Source organism: Necator americanus, chromosome III (assembly GCF_031761385.1).
Source record: "Necator americanus strain Aroian chromosome III, whole genome shotgun sequence".
NCBI lineage: Eukaryota > Metazoa > Nematoda > Chromadorea > Rhabditida > Ancylostomatidae > Necator > Necator americanus.
The window spans coordinates 3,655,554-3,677,551 of NC_087373.1; the positions used below are offsets into that span (position 1 = coordinate 3,655,554).

General features: G+C 40.1%; 2 protein-coding genes across 7 annotated transcripts; both read left to right on the top strand.

Moving 5' to 3' along the window:
- Positions 1-2,139: 2,139 nt before the first annotated feature.
- Positions 2,140-17,790, top strand: RB195_008515 (uncharacterized protein; the record flags this gene model as incomplete). Of its 5 annotated transcripts, XM_064195053.1 has the most annotated exons (8): positions 2,181-2,190; positions 2,588-2,652; positions 4,932-5,053; positions 5,522-5,583; positions 6,503-6,579; positions 7,063-7,168; positions 7,320-7,483; positions 7,746-7,847. In XM_064195053.1, 8 exons carry the CDS (start codon positions 2,181-2,183, stop codon positions 7,845-7,847), a joined length of 708 nt encoding a protein of 235 aa, XP_064046200.1. The 5 variants fall into 5 exon arrangements, with proteins under 5 accessions (XP_064046199.1, XP_064046198.1, XP_064046200.1 ...); XM_064195055.1 differs by lacking the exon at positions 2,588-2,652 and having other exon boundaries at positions 2,140-2,190; XM_064195054.1 differs by lacking the exons at positions 2,181-2,190; positions 2,588-2,652; positions 4,932-5,053; ... (3 more) ...; positions 7,320-7,483; positions 7,746-7,847 and adding exons at positions 14,112-14,174; positions 14,607-14,728; positions 15,267-15,328; ... (2 more) ...; positions 16,961-17,147; positions 17,689-17,790.
- A 2,546-nt stretch (positions 17,791-20,336) lies between these two features.
- Positions 20,337-20,684, top strand: RB195_008516 (uncharacterized protein; the record flags this gene model as incomplete). Of its 2 annotated transcripts, none has more annotated exons than XM_064195058.1 (1): positions 20,337-20,684. In XM_064195058.1, one exon carries the CDS (start codon positions 20,337-20,339, stop codon positions 20,682-20,684), a length of 348 nt encoding a protein of 115 aa, XP_064046203.1. The 2 variants fall into 2 exon arrangements, with proteins under 2 accessions (XP_064046203.1, XP_064046204.1); XM_064195059.1 differs by having other exon boundaries at positions 20,343-20,684.
- Positions 20,685-21,998: the final 1,314 nt, after the last annotated feature.

Here is a 21,998-nt window from a genome sequence, read left to right on the forward strand (position 1 = left end):
TTAATTAAAGGATAAAATCACTGGCGTATCAACCCACTTGGGATGCGCAAACGCAAACGTTTTACTGGAATTTGTAATCGTTGAGGTTTTTGAAACGCGTGTTGGTCTATACAATGACTTGCGGGGTTAGCCGATAATCAACTCAGTATTTTCGTCTTTCCAGACAGGTCTGATGCCAATTTATCGACCCCAGAGGGATAAAAGGCTTGGTTTGCCCTAGTTCGGTTTTGAACCATGAAAGTCATGAAACGGACCTCTAACCGACTGCACCACTCGGCATGGTTAAAAATATTTGGATAAATATAACGGACTTACTCATTGCCAATCTTCGTGCGTGAGGTAGATGCTTACTCTTCATGTCTGGGAGTGCTCTACAATCATTCGGAGAAGGAGCACACAAGAGCAAGAGTAGTCATTTCAATAATTTGCTCAAAAAAAATTTGTGTTTATGCCAACATCCACAGGAAGATTCTTTTATTGTTGTAATTAGTTACAGCAAACAGCTCTTACAATGTTTAAAGTCGCTCCACCCGCCGGAACTTCGCCAATCGTAAAACAAAAATGACTGCTCTTTGGATCCCAGATGGGCACCTTCTCATGATTGCGCTGAAGAAATGGAAAATTGCGGTTCTAAGTATTATATTCTCCCTTAAGCGTGTGACTTCGAAGAAGAAGAAAAAAGACGGTTTAATCGTGGCTCAATGACACACGAAACAGCAGTGCCTGGGTGGGAATTTGCACTATCAAAGCACCAATAATGGTAAGTTTTCAGTTTGCGTAACCTTTGTTTCAGACATTCGAAGCATGACTTCAACACTGCTTTTGTTAATTATGTTCTGGAAGACGTCCATTCCGGCAAAACTTCTGCTTTTTCCCCGTCAGCACACCTTTTATCTTATACTTCTTCCATAAACTATTGTTGGTCAGCCTACAGTGTGCAACAGAGATCGAGGGAAAAATTGGTTGCCGTGAATTATTCCGATAAACGTAGTAGGAGCAAAAAAGAGAATTAAAAGTCATGGACACCGTCTCGTTGCTAAGAATATCCGTTGTGGAAAAAAATCGTGATGTACGACCCACTATAAATATATGGAAATTATTCGCTGGCTGCTAAGAGATGACATCTAATTGCTGAATCATTGCTGCCAATGCCACATAAAGATGTCCCCATACGTGGACAGGGCTACCCAGATAAAAGCACTGGCCGGAGCTGGGAAACCGGCACTGCCATTCTTCTCGTAACGTTATCTACCGAACGTTTGTACCGATTAAGTCTACACGGAGTCGGTTACGAAATCCTACATTCCAGTTCAGACATAAACAGACATAATAGCAATGCAGTTTGCAGTTATTTTCTTTCAAAAAAAGTGCAACAATATTTCTTAGTTCGCTTTTCTAGTAGTTAACATAAACAACATAAATTGATATATGAAAAACCTGAGGAAGGATTATTTGCGCTTTTCATCTTTTACGTTTGCACCTCCCTATAGCTGTTACAAAATTGAATAAGAACTTAATAATGTTGCTGTAAAATGAACCTGCTTCCGATTCTGTTCAAAAATGAAAAACCTTTCTTGAATTCAGATTCTGACGTGCATTAGATAATCCGGACCGTTCCAATCTGTGCATATCTAGCTGATGGCACAGATACTCCATCTCCGGATCTTTTTGTAATAGGGAACTGGGTCCAGCGGTTATCGCTCAATTTTCTCTTATTTTGCCTAAAGTTTTCGCGGAAATGATTGGATTCACACACCGATAATCTTAACATCGAAACTCATCGAATTCAATCAAAGCGGTAATGTCGCAACCGTACAAATAAGGGTATGATTTCACTTTTAGTTATGGGTTAAGTAGCGCCTACTACTGCTCTTCCATCGTCAAATATGTGCAATTGCATATATGTTTGTGATAAAAGGCTTGAACAACACAAACACAATCCTGTTCATTTTTGGAATTTTTGGAATTCGAATAGTTTTGGGAATTTTAAGCACACTAAGCATTTTTCCTCTAAAATTGCTGGACTCTTCCTCTGGATTCCATGCAAATGTTTTTTTTCTTCTAATCCTTTCTCTTTACTTTTCTTCCTGTTCTATTATCGTATTTTCACTGAAAAAAATGAGTTGATATTACAGCAAAATGGTAGCACTCTGTGTTATGTGGTTCATCGCATCGACTGGATGGAAACAGGTACGAAAATTCTTTCTAAACTTTCGTGGACAGCAATGGTATATGATATGTGTCAGTAAACGCTACTGTTTCATACATTGATTTATATCACAATTGGTCCACGGTGCACGCCGTATGTCATATTAAGATGAAAGAGATTAGTACAAACTGGCTCACCTTAATTTTGCATGTTAGTTTCCGTTTATAGAGACTACAGAAATGTGAAGGATAAAAGATAGAGTGTCTGGATTAATCGATCTGCTTGGGATGCGCGACCGCGGTCACCTCAATTCAGTATCGTTTGAGGTTTACCCACGTGTAACTAGCCTGTACAATGAGTTTTCAGGTCTAACTGATGTATCAAGTCAGTATTTTTAACCAAACAACAAAACCCACAACGCATATATACACTTTGTAGATATCATCGAAGACAACTTATCAAGCTGCCACAAATTGAATACGGCAGGATGCGCCATTAACCAGGTTGTACGTTTACGTTTGTAAAAATTAAAAGAAAACGTCATGTCATTGAAGAAGCCATTGCACATTTTTTGCAATCGGGCTTAAGAAAAAACCCTTCTGGGATCCGTGCAAACTTCCAGCACCCCTATTCCAAACAGGACCATTTCCATTTATAAAAAAAAACATTAAATAGACATTTACTGAAGTGAATAAAATATAGTTAGTGTACGAAATACAGCACGATGTACAGTAACGAGCGAACCGATGCGATTGGTGATCGCGTCACCTTGACTCTGCTCTTAAAGGTCTTAACCCCACGAATCTGAGAAGGATTTGAAGTGGAGTATTCTTATACGGGGTCGTAGATTATGGAGAGAAGGGTGATTCCATCTATTTCTTTCTAATTGCAGTAAAAAACGGCCCGGGAGATACGGCTTCGAGCGTTCCGGCGCGCTACTTTCAACAACAAGTTCGGTTGGAACGGGCCAGCCTTGTGCACGCGCCGCATCTTCCGGGCCATTTTTACGGCAATTAGGAAGAAATGGACGGGATCACTCCCCCCTCTCCATAATCTACTATCTCGTTTACGAATACTCCATGTCGTGCCCGGCACAACTTTCCCAGCCAGCCGGCACCCTCCCTTACGCGGCGCGCGGGAAACATTGCCATTGGCAATGTATTACGGTAACCCTCCCACACTGGCCGCAGTATATAAGTGCTGGCTCCGAGCACTCGGGGTTCCAGTTCCTTTTTTTTTTATCATTTCTAGTGGTGTCGTGATTTCGGGTTCGTCTTTTTCGATCGATTATCGCATCACCACCGCATGTCCGCATATACTATTTAACCCTGGCTGGCTGCCCCTGGGCCCGAACCACAACCACCTACCATCTATCGCCGAGAACCACAACCACTTAGCCGTTGAAAGGCTTCTATATTACCCCGCCGATTATGTCGTGTATTTGTGCATTGCCGTGCAGTGTCGTTATAAGAATAAACCACGTATGTATAACCACTTTTACCACATTATAACCACGGGGGAATGGGTTGGAGGTGGATCAGGGGGCAGCCCCGAGGCCCCCGAAGGGTGAGCCGGGCAGGGGATGGGACCATAGGCACGAGCCCGTAGGGTCCGGATGGGCTAGGCCGCAATTCGGTGGCTAGCCCAGCGCAGGCCCCTCCGGATCCGGACAGCCGGCGCTGGGACCTACCGCCGATGCCCACCGCTCCTCTTCGGAGCGGACCCGGGGCACGACACTCCACCTGAAATCCGTATCACCTCGGATTCGTGAAGTGGTGCCTAAAAGCTGATTCCCACTTAGGTGGGTAGAAATCTTGTTAAGTTTAGCTCTCTGCAGAAATAGCTTGTTCCTTCCGCAGGTTTGAAAAAAAGGAGAAAAAAGGATAGCTATTATGGTAGCTGAATGAATATTATGGTATGGGTATCTGAATGAGTCTGAAGGTAACAGTGGATGGCTACTTCCGTTAGTGATATCAGAAATTCGACGCAAAGCGCAGTAATATAAATCCCCATTTCAAGGTCTGATTAGTTTATAAGAGCAGCTTCCAACAGAAAATAGATGGGCACCGCTCAACGTGTGCATAGCATGAGCAATCGAAACAAACGTTCTCTTTTATGAAAATTGCTATCTCTTTTAGCTGTGGATGCTTTCACTTCTTTACTTCCTAAGTGTACATATCCCTGCTTCCCTCCTAATTTTTTACTATCTTGTCCTCAACACCACGAAAAGTGTGAAAAGTTGTCGTGGGCAGATTTTTATTGTCAAAGTCTTCGCTAAACAAGCTGTCTTTTCTTTGATTCCATCTAACATTTGGAACCATTTCTTGGGTCGAAAATCCGTTTTAGGTCCTTGGAAGTGAGTCTTTGGAACAAAAAATCGCTTGTTAAAAAAGAATAGCTCATCTGCAAGATTTTCCGTAACTCTCCTAGATTGATGTTAATTTATCCCTCAAGAATGATGACGGGGAATTCTCCAATCCCCGAAACAAATCCTTTCAGGCTTATGTGAAGACGCTGAAGCAGATAGTAAATAAATTCTTTAAATTCTCGATTACCTCCCACCTGAAAAGATGTGCTTTAATGATGCTTCTTACAGGATCAGAAAATTTTAGCCAAATAATCGTAATTTTAGACTACTTTGGGGCTATTTCAGAACTTCTTCATTATCTACAGCCCAAACTAGTATCTTTTAGAAAAAAAACTCAGTTTAACTTATCGTTTTAGCATAACTAGAATTTGAATGAAAGCAAAGGACCAGTTCTACGTCAATCTTAGTGCTTAGGGTTCATGTGAGCTCTTCGAGGATGACGATACTTCTCGGCACACTTTCGGAGGAGAAGGGAACGTCGTCAAAAGAAGCGCTCAGACTCCAGCATACTGTGAAGCAATCCTTGGCAAAATAAGGTACTTATTTCGGTGATTTAGAAAAAAATTCAGTGTTCGTCTCGGAATTACCTGAGGATATTTTTCTTCGCCCTTATTAATCGAAACAGAACGATTTTCGGTTTCGTGAACCAATTTTTATTAGTTTTCTCAATTACGATCCAATCACACCAATTAATGAGCTCCTAATTGGACTCGGGTGGGAGTTCATTGGCTGCTGTAATTAATTTAATTTAATTAATTTCACTGCTTTACGATACTATCCTTTATGCTTTACCTCTTCCTATTTTTTCCATTTGAACGGGAAACATACCGGGGCTTCTTGGATAGTAATCACGAAAGTTGATCATCCCAGGTTTTTATTTCGAGGATTTTACCGAAACCCAATGTTTTACAGTTTTTGGTGGGGTGCGGGAGAAAAAGGACGGGGAAGACCGTTGGAAAATGGGACAGTCAATAAACGGATTTCAGAGGAATAAATAAATTTAGGATGGACGGATCTTCTACAGGCTCGGAACGTGATTTGCAAACATCGACGACGAGTTTGGCAGGTTAGGGTTAGAACCGATGGAAAAACTCCGTATATCAGTCTGATTTCTAACTCAAAGCTAAATTCTGTATTGATGAATCCTTCTGTAAAAAATTATCACCCACAATGTTCAGCGAAGAATGCAACTAAAATTGAGTAATTTCCACGAATATTTTTAGAAAGAACATTCGACTGATTCTATTTCACATTCTGTCGACTTGTTAGCATGTTTTTCAGAAATTTACTGCTTAGTTGCTTTGCTTACTATTTTGCTAGTCTAATATTACCATATCAGAGTTTGATTCAACCACGTCAATGCGCAATACCACCTTATCAAAGGTTATTTGAAATTTGTTGAGTTGAACAGCTTTTCCATCAGATAAAAAATTGGCCCTAACAGAAAAACCTACTTTAACTTAGCCCAGTTCTGCGATATCCAAGTAGATGAGTGTACAGAAAAGTTGTTGAAATAAGTGATTAGCTACGGAATGATTCAATCAGCACAGTAATTCATATCCAAGTTTGCTCCAACAAAGTTTTCGTCTAAAGTTTAGATCAGCGAGAATTAAACTTTTGATGGCTCCAGACTGTGACAAGGAATATCAACTTCAACTTGGCGACGCTTTCTACTCAGCTGCTTTGAAAAGACGTCAGAAAGTATCTTGGCTCTGCCTGGTGGCTATTAATCCACGTACTGCTTCTATTTCTTTCAGAATAAGTATTAATTTTGTTGAGAAACGGTAGAATAAAACGAGCTCCAGCAGAGAGAACCATTTGTTTCCTTGGTTGATAATAGCAGCCAGTTCACATTGATCAGTTAGGCTTGGAATTATAATTAATTTTTGCACAGTTAAGGAAAAACTACGTACGAAAACCTCCTTTTCTCGAGCTCATATTAAAATGATGACGACAATGTTCGTGTTCAAAGTAAACTGTTGCAGGCACAGAATCGGAGACAACTCCTGCAACTGATCTGATGGGCTGGGTCTACTATAGTACGACGAAAATGTGCTATAAGGTGTAGTTGAATATAGCTAAATCTTCGACTTCTTTTTCGTACGTTTTTTCCTTCTCGAAGCAGCATTTTTTTTTTCGCACATGAAACAATTATCTTAACGGTGAAGCGAGGTTGGAATCACTGCGGCGGAATCTTTGTCTAATCAGTAAAATATTGAAAGTACAGAACAGCACTGCACACTATTGTCTATCGCGCCCACTTGTAGTGTGTTTCTTGCGATCATCTAACATCGGCACGTAAATCATTGGCGATTATGAAGCATTCCTGGAACTATGCATTTCTGCTTCGCCTTCTCACAAGTCTACTCATTGATGGCGTATTCCGCTGCTCTGAAAAACTTCTCGGACCATCTGATCAGCCTAGCTGCAAGTGTGTCGCGCTACAGTACTTGAGTGTGTTGAACTTTACTGTGTCAGCAAGAAGCCAAAAAGACTTCATTTGAAACGTTAATTTGATAAATTTATATGTTAATTTCCAAAACAGAAATTCAACGTCGATTTAACTTCTGATGAGGCAGAGAAGAAATGCAATGGCTATGATGGACACCTAGCATCCATTCATTCTATGGAACAGAATCAATTTCTTCTAGGCAAGTAATTTTGTCATCAAAAATTTTGAAAGTAACTATGCCCACGTAACTTCAATACTACAATGGCCATGATCACCAAAAAAGACGTCAACGCCTGCAACACATTCCTATGATGTGTTTTCAAATAAATGTCATTTAGATCAAATTCCAGAACTCAACCCAGAAAACGATTCAGTCTGGATAGGATTAAAATTGGAGGGACCATGTGACCCTTCTTCTCGTCAGGAACATTGGTTGGATAGTTCGGACGTCGATTTCCATAACTGGAAAGAATGGGAACCAAATAATCTAAACTGTATAGAACACTCCGTATATGTAAGTTTGGAACACTACATCTTTCCATATGTCGCCTGCAAACATTGTGTGCGTCGGTACGCCTGAAGCTCCTGAAGTTTTCACCATCCAAGGATTATCTCAGCACTTCGTATTTGATTCCTACTTAGGCATTTCACGGTTTGCTTATTTATTGGTTTCCAATCACTCTAGTATGTTGTCTAAAATTGTTTTCTGCTAGTATGTGTTGTACACTATTTAATCTTTGGCTGTTGAATATGAGCTAATAATTGTGTTCTTTCAGATGGATCAAACAGGAGGGTGGTACGACTTTCCGGATAACGAAAGTAATCCCTTCATTTGCGAAACCAAAGACATTTTCTACTGCCCTCAACACGCGACTTGAACGTGCAGTTTAACTTCTTTTCCTTGTGCTTCATGTTTGTGGAATCCGATAGGTTTCAACAATTTCTGCATCGAAACTTGGGTTTTTCATGCATTGTGAAATAATCAGAGCATAAAAATTTGGTTGCATTCAGCACTACGTCATTCATGGATTAACAGTAGTACGAAAAGAAAGATACGTGGAGTGTCGTGAGGTCAAAACGACCTGAAGTGTAGTGCATTCGCCTAAGCAGATGGGGTCGAAGAGGCGCGTTGATGGGTAGCGGCTACGGTAAAAGGGAGACGCACACTGGGACCAATCATCCGTCCAGTTCGAGTGAAACAGGAACTAATTTCTGCGTTCGGTGCAGCAGGTTACGCAACTGCACTGAGCCTCATCTTGTTTTCATCATACTGGACTGCTTATTAATTTGTAAAATGCCTTCAATCCTTTTCTTCTCCTCTGAGAGAGAATTATGAACTGGTGTAAGACGGGCTTCATTAAGATGATTCGCTGATTCGTTTGAAGCTCAGAAATCCACGGTCGGTTACATGACAATTTACTAGGACTCCAACTATGCGATATGATATGTTCCAGCTGGAAGTGAAGAGAAGAACGGTTTATTCTACTAAACGTAGAGTAGTGTCCTAATATAAAGATGTGTATAATATATGGTGTTGGCGTTACTTGAATCGCCTGGGATGCCCCAAAGCGTTCCCATCAATTCAAAATAGCTTGAAATTCATGAAATCTTCGAAACATCAGTCGTGCAGTCGCAGGACATATGAGAAATGTGAAGGAGAGAAATTCAGTTAATTTGTCTCTGGACCAGTTTTATATCCTGATGATAAGGGAGGGTATACAGAATAGTCAGGCTACCAATTACACAAGTAATATGAACGCCGAGAATTCGTCATGCTAACTCATTTGCAACAAAAAAGAAAACTGAAGCTCTCGTTGGTAGTTAGTCGTGTAAAAGAGGGTCGAGATGGCTGCTAAGAGATGCTTTATAACTGCTGTGTACTTACTGCCGATGCGATATCCCAATACGTGGACAGAGTCACCCACACTGAAAGCGCCAAAAGATGCTGAATGGAAGTGAACGCGGTGGCGCATCCCAAGCGGATTGGTCAACGCGAAACACTTTATCCTTGATCTTTTGACTACACTTTATTGAGAATAAAACGCTTTCTCACGCTTGAACAGAAATCGGGATTTTGGCACGTTTATCCTTTCTGGAAAAACGTAAAAGCGTTTTAAAAAACACATATATACAATAGAGAGTTTAAAGAAAAACTCAGATGCGGAAAATTCCCTTAACGGATCGTCTTATTCTTTCAGATTCTAGAATAGAAAAAAACAAAAAAGTTAGAAATTTTTCAAAGCTATTCCCATCGAAGCTGTTTCGTAGTGCAGACCATCTTCTAAGAAAATATAGGAAAAAGTATTTGTCAAGACATTGTAAAGCGGAGTAACTGAACTTACGGCATAATTTTTTCTCTTGTGCTCCATGCTTGTGAAGTTGTGTAATTGACTGCGATTTCTTCAAAACTTTCCTTCTTTCTATCGTATCGGCGAACGTAGCATTTTCCCTTTGTTGGTGTCCTGTAAATAAACATGTGAACTGTATGAGACATGGGAAATTTTTCAGTTGTGAGCTTATCACAAAAACGAGCAGGAAATGAACAGTCATTAAGATACAAGGCGAAACTGCTCGAATATGGTGATGAACACATTTATTCGAACATCGCCTTCCACCGTCAGAACAGTTGACAAGGATCGGTCTGGTTTTTTCTGTCAGAGAACGTACAGTACTGTTGCGTCGCTAACCGCACCCATCCAGTGCTAAGGTCTATTTAGAATATTTTCAGCGTCAAGCGTTTGTTGAGATTTTCTCAATAGGAAGATCTTAGAGGAGAGAGAAGCAGAAGAACAAACAGGAGAAAGTACGATGAGAGAAAGGGAGAAGCGGAGAAGGGAAGAACAATTTGTCGAGTAGAGTTATTTTAGGAATGCAAGACACAAATCGTTCGGTAAACAGTGCATGAGAAGGAATAAACTGAAATGAATAGCATGTTCTCCCTTACGGAAATGAAAATACTACGGAAAAATACTGATTGTGAGAGAAGAATTCTGAGAGAGTGAGTATCAGTGTATGGCACCCAATTCTTGGCATGAAGAAAAAAATCTACTTAAAACCAGCAAACACGGGGGGGTGGCGCAGTCGGTTAGAGGTCCGTTGTAGCCACACGGTCGAGGGTTCGAATCCGCCCCAGTGCTCACCAAGCCTTTCATCCCTCCGGGGTCGATAAATTGGTACCAGACTTGTCTGGGAGGATAAAAACACTGACTTGATCATCGGCTGGTCCCCCGCAAGTCATTGTATAGGCCAACACGCGTTCCAAAACCTCAACGATCAGGAATTCCAGTAAAACGCGTTGGCGCATCCTAAGTGGATTGATACGCCAGTGACTTTACCCTTTATCCATATAGCGATGTTCATGATGTTAGCAATGATCTCACCTCGACCGCAAGCACTGGCTCCACTGCGCGAGCGCAGTAAGTTGCGCACCTGCATCTTCATGTCCCTTCGACCCGATCGTAAGAAGTTATGTCCGTACCTTAGCTTGAATTCAAAGTTAATAAAAAAAAATTCAGGACTGAGGTGAGTATCATGCTCCCATCGTAATCATCATAATCATCATGACAATGAAATATTGACGAATAGTGAAATGCCCCACAGATGCGTACAAGAATATTTTGTTACGAGTTGAAAGAACAGTTCATTTGTTAATGAGAACATAAATCAAACATAATGGATTATGTCTAGGTTATCTTCTCTTGTGTATTCCTTTTCCTATGATTAGACGCCTCACTGAAGGTGTCTTTGTTTTTTCTTCTGTTGAGCTGACGCGACGCGGTCGCGGTCTTAATATTTGAAAAGCGACTCAATCCATTTAGTAGAGTAGCTTAAACAAAAACTAGAACGAAATTAACTAATTCTTCATCGCTTCAAGGACTTCATACACTAATCCAACATATCTAGGAGGAGTTGCTCAAGAGTAGAGCAGGTATTGAAAAGTGGTCATCTTATTTATAAAACTGCTAAGGTTTTTTTTTCAAGTTCATTTCTTCTCGTTTGTGAGATTATTATGTCTGCCATTCAGAGGATGAGAAATGGAAAACTTGAGGAGACGACCGAACTAGCACAGAAGTGCTGAAACATTCTTCTCCGTCTAGAATTCGGGAGTGAGAAAGATCATCCGCTCAGCATGGATAGACGAAAGGATATCTGACTCGTGTAGATACGCTATCATAGCTACTCTCCACAAAAAGTTATCCGCCACAGACCCTATGATATCGAGAAATCTTTTTGCGTTCTGTACAAAATGTTAGAATGCATCATCCTGGACCGACTTATTAAACATGGAGAAGAAGATTCACTGTTTTGAAAAAAAAAAGAAAATGTCAGACCTAAGTGGGCTTCAGTGATCGAAATCAGATATTTGTTTTCGAACGCTTCTCTACGAAATGCTCACTTATTTGGTCTCCTAAGTTTCAATGACGCCAAGTTATCAACGTTTATTTCATCCCACTAAAATTCGTACCATTCCTTCACTCAAATCCAATAATCAATGTTCATAGTTGAAATCACCACCAAACCACTTATAAATGCTGAATATTTACTGCTGCTTATTCATATTTGTTTTGTATAATGTTCATAAGTCGTTAAGTTGTGATTTTTGATATTTAATTATTTTTCAATGTATTTCAGATTCATGGAAGTTTCGAACCATTAAAGAAGCAGCTGTAGGAGATCTGAGAATTTTGAAAAAAAAAGAAATTCTGTTAAAAAAAAAAACTTCCCAAGCTATTTTATCCACCGAACGTGACGAAACTTGCACAAAATAGTTGGGAAACCAGTCGCACATGTAATATGAGCGTCCTTGTCGTGACTGCGTTAAAGGAATGGAAAATTGCGGTTCTAAGTGTTATGTTTTCCCGTCAGTGTGTGATTCCAGCGAAGAAGGAAAAACACGGATTAATCGTGGCTCCACGACGCACGAAACAGTCATAGCTGGGTGGGAATTTCGTCAAAGGAAGCACCAGAAATGGTAATTTTTCAGTCTGCACAACTTTGTCTCAGGCGTTTGAAGCATAACTTCAACATTGCCTTTGATAATTATGTTCTGGAGGCGTCCATTCCAGCAAAACTTCAGCTTTTTCCCTCAACACACCGTTTATCTTTTACTTCTTCCATAAACTATTGTTTGTTAGCCTACAGTATGCAATAGAAATCGAGGAATTGGTTGCCGTGAATTGGTCGGATAAAAGTAGTAGGAGCAAAAAAGAGAATTAAAAGTCATGGACACGGTTCCGTTGCTAAGAATATCCGTCGTGGAAAAAGAATCATGATGTACGACCCATTATGAATAGATGGAAATTATTCGCTGGCTGGTAAGAGATGACATCTAATTGCTGCATCATTACTGCAATGCCACATGAAAATGTCCCAATGCGTGGACGGGGCTACCCAGATAAAAGCACTGGCCGGAGCTGGGAAACCGGCAGTGCCATTCTTCTCCTAACGTTATCTACCGAACGTTTGTACCGATTAAGTCTACACGGAGTCGGTTACGAAATCCTACATTCCAGTTCAGACATAAACAGACATAATAGCAATGCAGTTTGCAGTTATTTTCTTTCAAAAAAAGTGCAACAATATTTCTTAGTTCGCTTTTCTAGTAGTTAACATAAACAACATTAATCGATACAAGAGAAAACTTAAGGAAGGATGATATGTGCTTTTCACTCTTTACGATTGCATCTCCATATGGCTATTACAAAATTGGGCTACGGTTCCTGAACTTAATCAAGTTGCTGTAAAATGAGTCTTTTCCCGATTCTTTTCAAAAATGAAAAACTTTTTTCGAATCCAGATCCTGAGGTGCATTAGAAAATCTGGACCGTTCAAACTGATGGCGCAGATACTCCATCTCCGGATCTTTTTGAAATAAGGAACTGGGTCCAGCGGTTATCGCTTCGCTTTTTTTGCCTAAAGTTTTCGCGGAAATGACTAGATGCACACACTGATAATCTTAACATCGAAACTCATCGAATTCAATCAAAGCGGTAATGTCGCAACCGTACAAATAAGGGTATGATTTCACTTTTAGTTATGGGTTAAGTAGCGCCTACTACTGCTCTTCCATCGTCAAATATGTGCAATTGCATAAATATTTGTGACAAAAGGGTCGAACAACACAAACGCAATCCTGTTCACTTCTGGGATATCAAATTCGGATAGTTTTGGGGACTTTCCTTCAACAAGCAAGGAACAGTAACCAATTTTCCTCTAAAATTGCTGGACTCTTCCCCTGGATTCCATGGAAATGTTTTTTCTTCCAATCATCTCTCCTTACTTTTCTTCCTGTTCTATTATCATATTTTCACTGAAAAAATGAGTTGATGTTACAGCAAAATGGTAGCACTCTGGGTTATGTGGTTCATCGCATTGACTGGATGGAAACAGGCACGAAAATTCTTTTTAAATTTTCGTGAATATCAATGGTGAAACCATATATGATATGTGTTAACATGCGCCACTGTCTGATACACTGATTTATATCACAGTTGGCCCACGGTGCATGCTGTATGTCTTATTAAGATGAACGAGATTAATACAAAACTGGCTCACTTTAATTTTATATGTTAGTTTCCGTTTATAGACGCCACAGAAATATAAAGGACAAAGGGTATATTGTCTGGGTTCGATCAGTCCGCTTGGGACCTGCGCCACCATATTCACTTCAATTCAGTATCGTTCGAGGTTTACGCACGCTTGACTAGCCTGTCCATGAGTTGCCAGTTGTAATTGATGTATCAGGACGGTGTTTTAATCCAAACAAAACACGCAGCGTATGTACACTCATTGTAGATATCATCGAATACAACCCATCAAACTCCCACAAACTGAATAGAGCAGGATGCTACTACCCAGGCGTGTATTTAGAGCCGCTCTACCACAAGAGAAAGAGTTTTTCATCAGGCATCTATATTACGATTCTATAATAATATTGCGTTTGTAAAAATTGAAGGAAAACATCATGTTATTGAAGAAGCCAGTGCACATTTTTTGCAATCGGGCTTAAGAAAAAAACCATTCTGGGATCCGTGCAAATTTCCAGCACCCCTATTCTAAACAGGACCATTTCCATTTGAAAAAAACCTTAAATAGACATCTACTGAGGTATCAAATATAGTCAGTGTACAAAATATGGCACGATGTACAGTAACGAGCGAACCGTTACGATTGGTGATCGCGTCACCTTGATTCTGCTCTTAAAGGTCTTAACTCCACGAATCTGAGGTGGTACGGATTTCAAGTGGATTATTCGTATGCGTGATCGTAGATTATGGAGAGAAATGTGATTCCGTCAATGTCTTTGTAATTGCAGTAAAAAACGGCCCGGAAGATACGGTTGCGAGCGTTCCGGCGCCCTACTTTCTACAACGAGTTCGATTGGAGCCAGCTAGCCTCGTGCACGCCCTACATCTACCGGGCCGTTTTTGCGGCTGTTAGGAAGAAATGGACGGAATCACCCCCCTCTCCATAATCTACTATGTCGTATATGAATACTCCACCTGAAATCCGTACCACCTCGGATTCGTTGTGTGATGCCTTTAACTTATCGGTTTAGCCTAACTAGAATTGTTTGAATGAAAGCAAAGGACCAGTTCTACATCCTGCTTCTTCTGTCTTCCAATTTTCGTGCTTAGGGTTTATGTGAGCTCTTCGAGGATGACGATACCTCTCAGCACACTTTCGGAGGAGAAGGGAACGTCGTCAAAAGAAGCGCTCAGATTCCAGCATACTGTGAAGCAATCCTTGGCAAAATAAGGTACTTCTTTCGATGATTTAGAAAAAATTCACTGTTCGTCTCGGAATTACCTGAGGAGATTTTTCTTCGCCCTCATTAATCGAAACAGAACCGTTTTTGGTTTCGTGAACCCACTTATATTAGTTTTCTCAAATACGATCCAATCACACGCAACGAAAGAGCTCGGACTCGGATAGGAGTTCATGGGCTGCAAATATTTGTTGGTTTCTTCTCACGTTGTTTTCCGCTCCTTCACATTTAATGAAATTAATTTAATAAGTGATTGGCTAATAATTAATTTAATTTAATCAATTCCACTGCTTTACTGTATTATCCTCTACGTTCTACCTCGTCCTATTCTTTCCATTTGAACGTGAAACATACTAGTGCGTTTTGGATAGTAATCCCGAAGGTAGACCATCTTAGGTTTTTTTTTTCGAGGATTTTATCTAAATCCAATGTTTTACAGTTTTAACGAGGTGCGAAAAAAAAGGGTGAGGAAGATGGTTGAAAAATGAGACCGTCATCAAAGGGATTTCAGAGGAATAAATAAATTTAGGATGGACGGATCTTCTACAGGCTCAGAACGTGTATTGCAAACATCGACGACGAGTTTGGCAGGTTAGAGTTAGAACCGATGTAAAAACTCCACATATCAGTCTGATTTCTTACTCAGACCTGATTTCTGAATTGATTAATTCTTCTGTAGAAGATTATTTTACCCATAATGTTCAGCGAAGTAAATAGTTCCCCTCGACGAATATTTTTAGAAAGAACATTCGAATGATTCTATTTCACATTCTGTCGACTTATTAGCAAGTTTTTTTAAAGAAAATCACTGCCTGTAGCGTACTATTTTGACGGTTTAACATTATCATATTAGAGTTTAACATGATTTGATTCAATCACGTCAATACGGAATGCCACTTTTTCAGAGAGTATCTGAAATTTGTTGAGCTGAACAGCTTTTTGTGTTTCCATCAAATAAAAAATTAACAGCCAGCACAAAAATTCATATCCAAGTTTGCCGCAACAAAATTTTCGTCTAAAGCTTAGATCAGCGAGAATTAAACTTTTTGATGGCTCCAGCCTGTCACAAGGAATATCAACTTTAACTTAGCGACGCTTTCTACTCAGCTGCTTTGAAAAGACGTCAGAAAGTATCTTGGCTCTGCCTGGTGGCTATTAATCCACGTACTGCTTCTATTTCTTTCAGAATAAGTATTAATTTTGTTGAGAAATGGTAGACTAAAACGAGCTCCAACAAAAAGAACGGCTTGTTTCCTTGGTTGACAAGAGTAGCCTGTTCACATTGATCAGTTAGGCTTGGAATTATAATTAATTTTTGCAGAGTTAAGGAAAAAGTACGTACGAAAACCTCCTTTTCTCGAGCTCATATTAAAATGACGACGACTATGTTCGTGTTCAAAGTAAACTGTTGCAGGCACGGATTCGCAGACAATTTCTGCAACTGATCTGATGGGCTGGGTCTTTTACAAAACGACGAAAATGTGCTATAAGGTGTAGTTGAATACCGCTAAATCTTCGACGGTTCCCTTAATTTTTTTACTTTTTGAAGCAACATTTTGACCGTGAATGGAACAATTACTATTCTTGGCTGAAGTGAGGTTCAAACCACTGCGGCGAAATGCTAGCCTAATTATTAAAATATTGAAAGCAGATACTGGACAGTACTGCTGGTTGCGCAGTTATACAGATTAGTGGTGTGTTTCTGGCGGTCATTTAAAATAAGTACGGTACGTAAATCATTGGCGATTACGAACCATTCCTAGAACTAAGCATTTCTGCTTCGCCTGTCTGACTAACCTACTCAGTGATGGCGTATTCCGCTGCTCTGAAAAACTTCTCGGACCATCTGATCAGCCTAGCTGCAAGTGTGTCGCGCTACAGTACTTGAGTGTGTTGAACTTTACTGTGTCAGCAAGAAGCCAAAAAGACTTCATTTGAAACGTTAATTTGATAAATTTATATGTTAATTTCCAAAACAGAAATTCAACGTCGATTTAACTTCTGATGAGGCAGAGAAGAAATGCAATGGCTATGATGGACACTTAGCATCCATTCATTCTATGGAACAGAATCAATTTCTTTTAGGCAAGTCATTTTGTCCTCAAACGGTTTGGAAGTAACCGTGCCCACGTAACTATGATAGTACAATGGCAATGGTCATAAAAAAAATGTCAACAGTTGTGACACATTCCTATGATGTGTTTTCAAATAAATGTCATTAAGATCAAAAAAAGTGTTCATTCCAGAACTCAACCCAGAAAACGATTCAGTCTGGATAGGATTAAAATTGGAGGGATCATGTGACCCTTCTTCTCGTCAGGAACATTGGTTGGATGGTTCGGACGTCGATTTCCATAACTGGAAAGAATGGGAACCGAATAATCTAAATTGTGAGGAATACTCCGTATATGTAAGTTTGGAACACTACATCTTTCCATATGTCGCCTGCAAACAGTGTGTGCGTCGGTACGTCTGAAGTTCCTGAAGTTTTCACCATCCAAGGATTATCTCAGCACTTCGTTTTTGATTCCTACTTAGGCATTTCACGGTTTGCTTATTTATTGGTTTCCAATCACTTCAGTATGTTGTCTAAAATTGTTTTCTGTTCGCATGTATTGCACAGCGTTTAAAGGCATTATCCCACGAATCTGAGGTGGTACGGATTTTAGGTGGAGTATTCGTATACGGGGTCGTGTATTACGGAGAGAAGGGTGATCCCGTCCATTTCTTCATAATTGCCGTAAAAAGCGAAAAATACGGCATCATTGTCCACGCCCCGCATCTTCCGGGCCGTTTTTTACGGCAATTAGGAAGAAATGGACGGAATCACTCCCTCTCCATAATCTACTATTCCGTATAAGAGTACTCCATCTCCGTACCACCCCAGATTCATGGGGTGATGCCTTTAATCTTTGGCTGTTGAATATGAGCTAATAATTGTGTTCTTTCAGATGGATCAAACAGGAGGATGGTACGACTTTCCGGATAACGAAAGTAATCCCTTCATTTGCGAAACTGACGACAATTCCTACTGCTCCATCCACGCGACTTGAATGTGCAGTTGAACTTTTTTTGCTTGTGCTTCATGTTTGTAGAATTCGATATGTTTCAACAATTTCTGCATCGAAACTTGGGTTTTTCATGCACTGTGAAATAATCAAAGCATAAAAATTTGGTCGCATTCTGCACTTCATTCATGGATTAAACATGCTACGAAAAGAAAGATACATGGAGTGTCGTGAGGTCAAAACGACCTGAAGTGTAGTGCATTCGCCTAAGCAGATGGAGTCGAAGAGGCGCGTTGATGGGTAACGGCTACGGTAAAACGGAGACGCACACTGGGACCAATCATCCGTCCAGTTCGAGTGAAATAGGAACTAATTTCTGCGTTCGGTGCAGCAGGTTACGCAACTGCACTGAGCCTCATCTTGTTTTCATCATACTGGACTGCTTATTAATTTGTAAAATGCCTTCAATCCTTTTCTTCTCCTCTGAGAGAGAATTATGAACTGGTGTAAGACGGGCTTCATTAAGATGATTCGCTGATTCGTTTGAAGCTCAGAAATCCACGGTCGGTTACATGACAATTTACTAGGACTCCAACTTTGCGATATGATATGTTCCAGCTGGAAGTGAAGAGAAGAGCGGTTTATTCTACTTAACGTAGAGTAGTGTCCTAATATAAAGATGTGTATAATATATGGTGTTGGCGTTACTTGAATCGCCTGGGATGCCCCAAAGCGTTCCACTTCAATTCTAAATAGCTTGAGATTCATTAAATCTTCGAAACATCAGCCGTGAAGTCGCAAGACATGTGAGAAATGTGAAGGTGAGAAATTCAGTTAATTTGTCTTTGGACTAGGTTTATATCCTGATGATAAGGGAGGGTGCACCCGAGAATTCGACATGCTAACTCATTTGCAACAAAAAAGAAAACTGAAGCTCTCGTTGCTAGCTAGTCGTGCAAAAGTGGGTCGAGATGGCTGCTAAGAGATGCTTTATAACTGCTGTGTCCTTACTGCAGATGCGATATCCCAATACGTGGACAGAGTCACCTACACTAAAAGCGCCAAAAGATGCTGAATGGAAGTGAACGCGGTGGCGCATCCCAAGCGGATTGGTTAACGCGAAACTCTTTATCCTTGATCCTTTTATTACACTTTATTCTGAATAAAGAGCTTTCTCACACTTGAACAGAAGTCGGGATTTTGGCCCGTTTTTTCACTAGAGAAAAACGTTTCTAAGAAAATATTGGAAAAGTATTTGTCAATGTGCTCATATTACGAAGTCAATTGGTAGTTCTTCTTGACCTAACAATATACACAGAATCTGAGCTTTTTTGGTCATTGGATTCTGTTTAGTCCACATTGAAGCTGCTGAAGACTATGTAATATTAAAACTTGTATCTTTTTAATATAGCCACAAGTTCCTACCTCTTTCGCAAAAAAAAATCAGAGTGTAGAACCTGTGCGGTCCTATTATCACATTGTCAACACATTGTGCTCTGTGAAAACAAAATCTTGACACTTTCTTGTTACTGCCCTACGCCTGAAAGTTAATATAGTATTATGAAATGATGTAATTATTACATACATTGCAGTATTTTTCTTGATTGCCATGCTAGGCTCCACTCACCTACTGCAACATTGCACCCTTCCTTAAGGTCATCCCTCTTCCTCTTCCCTCACCAACTAGCTGTTCCCATTACGATGCCACCGTAATACCCATCACACACATGGCAATGGGTAAGCGCTCCCCGCCGCATTTATACCTTGGTGTTGAACCAGAAACGAACGTTGATGCTCCGTCTGCCTTCCGAATGTATACCGATAAAGCGATCGATAACACTTTTCGGTTTGCTGAGAAATCCCCCGAATCAATCAATTGTATAATCCACCTAAGTAGATGATGCCTTCAGCTTCAAGCACCCTCAACCGAATCTATGTGGGCAAGAAAACAAGGCTAGTCAGAATTCTTTTGATGAAGTGGTATGGTCACTCTTAAGTATGAGCCTACTACAATACGAGAATGTAGCATTCTGACTGTTGAGCTCATAAGTTTACATTTAAGAAAATCCTCCCGGAATCAAAAAATCAGCATTGAGGAATCACAAAAGAATTGCAGTGGTTATGTCGGGGATCCAGCGTCGGTACATTCTGGAGCACCAAATAAATTTTTACTAAGCAGTTTATCTTTCTGTAATCGAATACAGAATTTGTGTACCGACATTTTATGGGAGACTGTCATCAAGAATTAGACCGTCAGCAGCTGTATCTGTTTCTTCTTTCAAATTTTAGGCGGTCTTTCAAGTTCAAACTATTATGATACCCAGGTCGCATGCAACAAAGCGCTTATGTAAATTGCAACCGAAATAATTGTGTTTTTTTCCAGAAGCTAGAGATTGTAAAGCGATGTAACTGAACTTGCAGCATAATTTTTTCTCTTGTGCTATATCCTTGTGGAGTTGTGTAATTGACAGCGATTTCTTAAGACCTTGCTTCTTTTTATCCTATTAGGGAAAGTAGCATTTTCCATTTGATGGTGTCCTGTAATATGTAGTAATACGAAAGCCTTTGAAAGAGTGCTGCACGCTATGTAAATGCGGATGTTGAGGTGGACGATAGGTGCAACGCTAAAAGAGAAAGTATCCAACGACACTGTACGTTCCATCTTCTTCGTCGTCCCGATAACTGAGAAGATGAAGGAGGCGCGACTGAGATGGTTTGGTCACGTCTTGCGGAAGGAGGAAGATTCTGTTGCCAAAACCGCTCCGAAGCTCGACGTTTCAGGAGTGAGGCCGCGTGGGAGGCCAAAGATTCGCTGGTTAGACCGTGTGAAGCTGGATATGATAGATGCACGTTTGTGTACGGCTGATGCAATGGATAGAACCAAATGGAAGACAAGAAGCAGAAAAGCGCACCCTGCAACAACGCGGGACAAACGTTAGGAAGAAGAAGAAGAAGAAGAAGAGGTGTCCTGTAAATAAATACAAGATATTGACAAGGACTGGTTTTTTTTTCGTCAGAGAACGTACGGTACTGTTGCGTCTCAAACTGCACTCATCCAGTTCTAAGATCTATTTAGAGTATTTTTAGGCTCAAGCGTTGAGATTTTTCCAATAGGAAGGTCTTAAAGAGGGAGAGAGAAGCAGAAGAAGCGGGAGAAAGTAGGACGAGAGAAAGGGAGAAGCGAGGAAGGGAGGAAAAATTTGTCGAGTAGAGGCATTCTAGGATTGCAAGACACAAATCGTTCGGTAAACAATGGATGAGACGGAATAAACTGAAATAAATAGCATGCTTTTCTTTACGGAAATGAAAATACTACGGAAAAATACTGATTGTGAGAGAAGAATTCTGAGAGAGTGAGTATCAGTGTATGGCACCCAATTCTTGGCATGAAGAAAAAATCTACTTAAAACCAGCAAACACGTCATGCAGTAAACAACGTGATAGAAACTGTGATGATAATAAAGTAAAGTTAAAGATAAACAAAATAAAGAAAGTCCTCAAGAAAGGAAGGATATTTTCTACAAAGTAAATATATAAATAGAAGAAAATGTTTTGTATAGATGATATAAAAGCGAAAGAGAATGTTTCATGGTAAAAATGTCTCCTAAGAAACAGAAACGGATAATTATGCACCAACTCAATACTCCGAAAGAGAACGCGATATGTTTGTAATTTGTTAGTGCACTAAACGAAAAGTTCCAATCCATAAACAATAAAATAAACAAGGGGCTTTTGATGTTTTGTGGAATTGGAGGTGAAGATGCTCATGAAGGTTTACATGCTGTCCTTAACAAATGGTTGAAGGTACCCTTACCTGTCTGCGTTTCATACGTTGAAGAAATTATCGATAGTGTCTCAGAAGCAGAATGTTCGCCTTAGAAGCAGATGGCTTTGCTTCGCTTCTCAAAGGCGAAGTTTTGTGTCTTTATGGAGCATTTTCACGATCCACAGACAAAAAACACACACCCATGGACTAAGTAAGTATTGTATAATGTTGTATGATAATGTTGCAGTTAAGTTGTAATGTTTTTCTTTCATAAAGATTTTTTTTGAACATATTTCAAATTTATGAAAGTTTCGAACCATTGACCAAGTAATCGCACAGTATGTAATACACTTGGAATAAGAGACAGGTTTCTCCGTTAAATCCGTTCTCGAGCTTTTTTAATTTCTTGAGTGAGATGAAAGTTGCATAAAATAGTCAGGAAGCCAGGCAAGTTACACAGGTAATGTGTTTTCCTGTTCGTGATTGA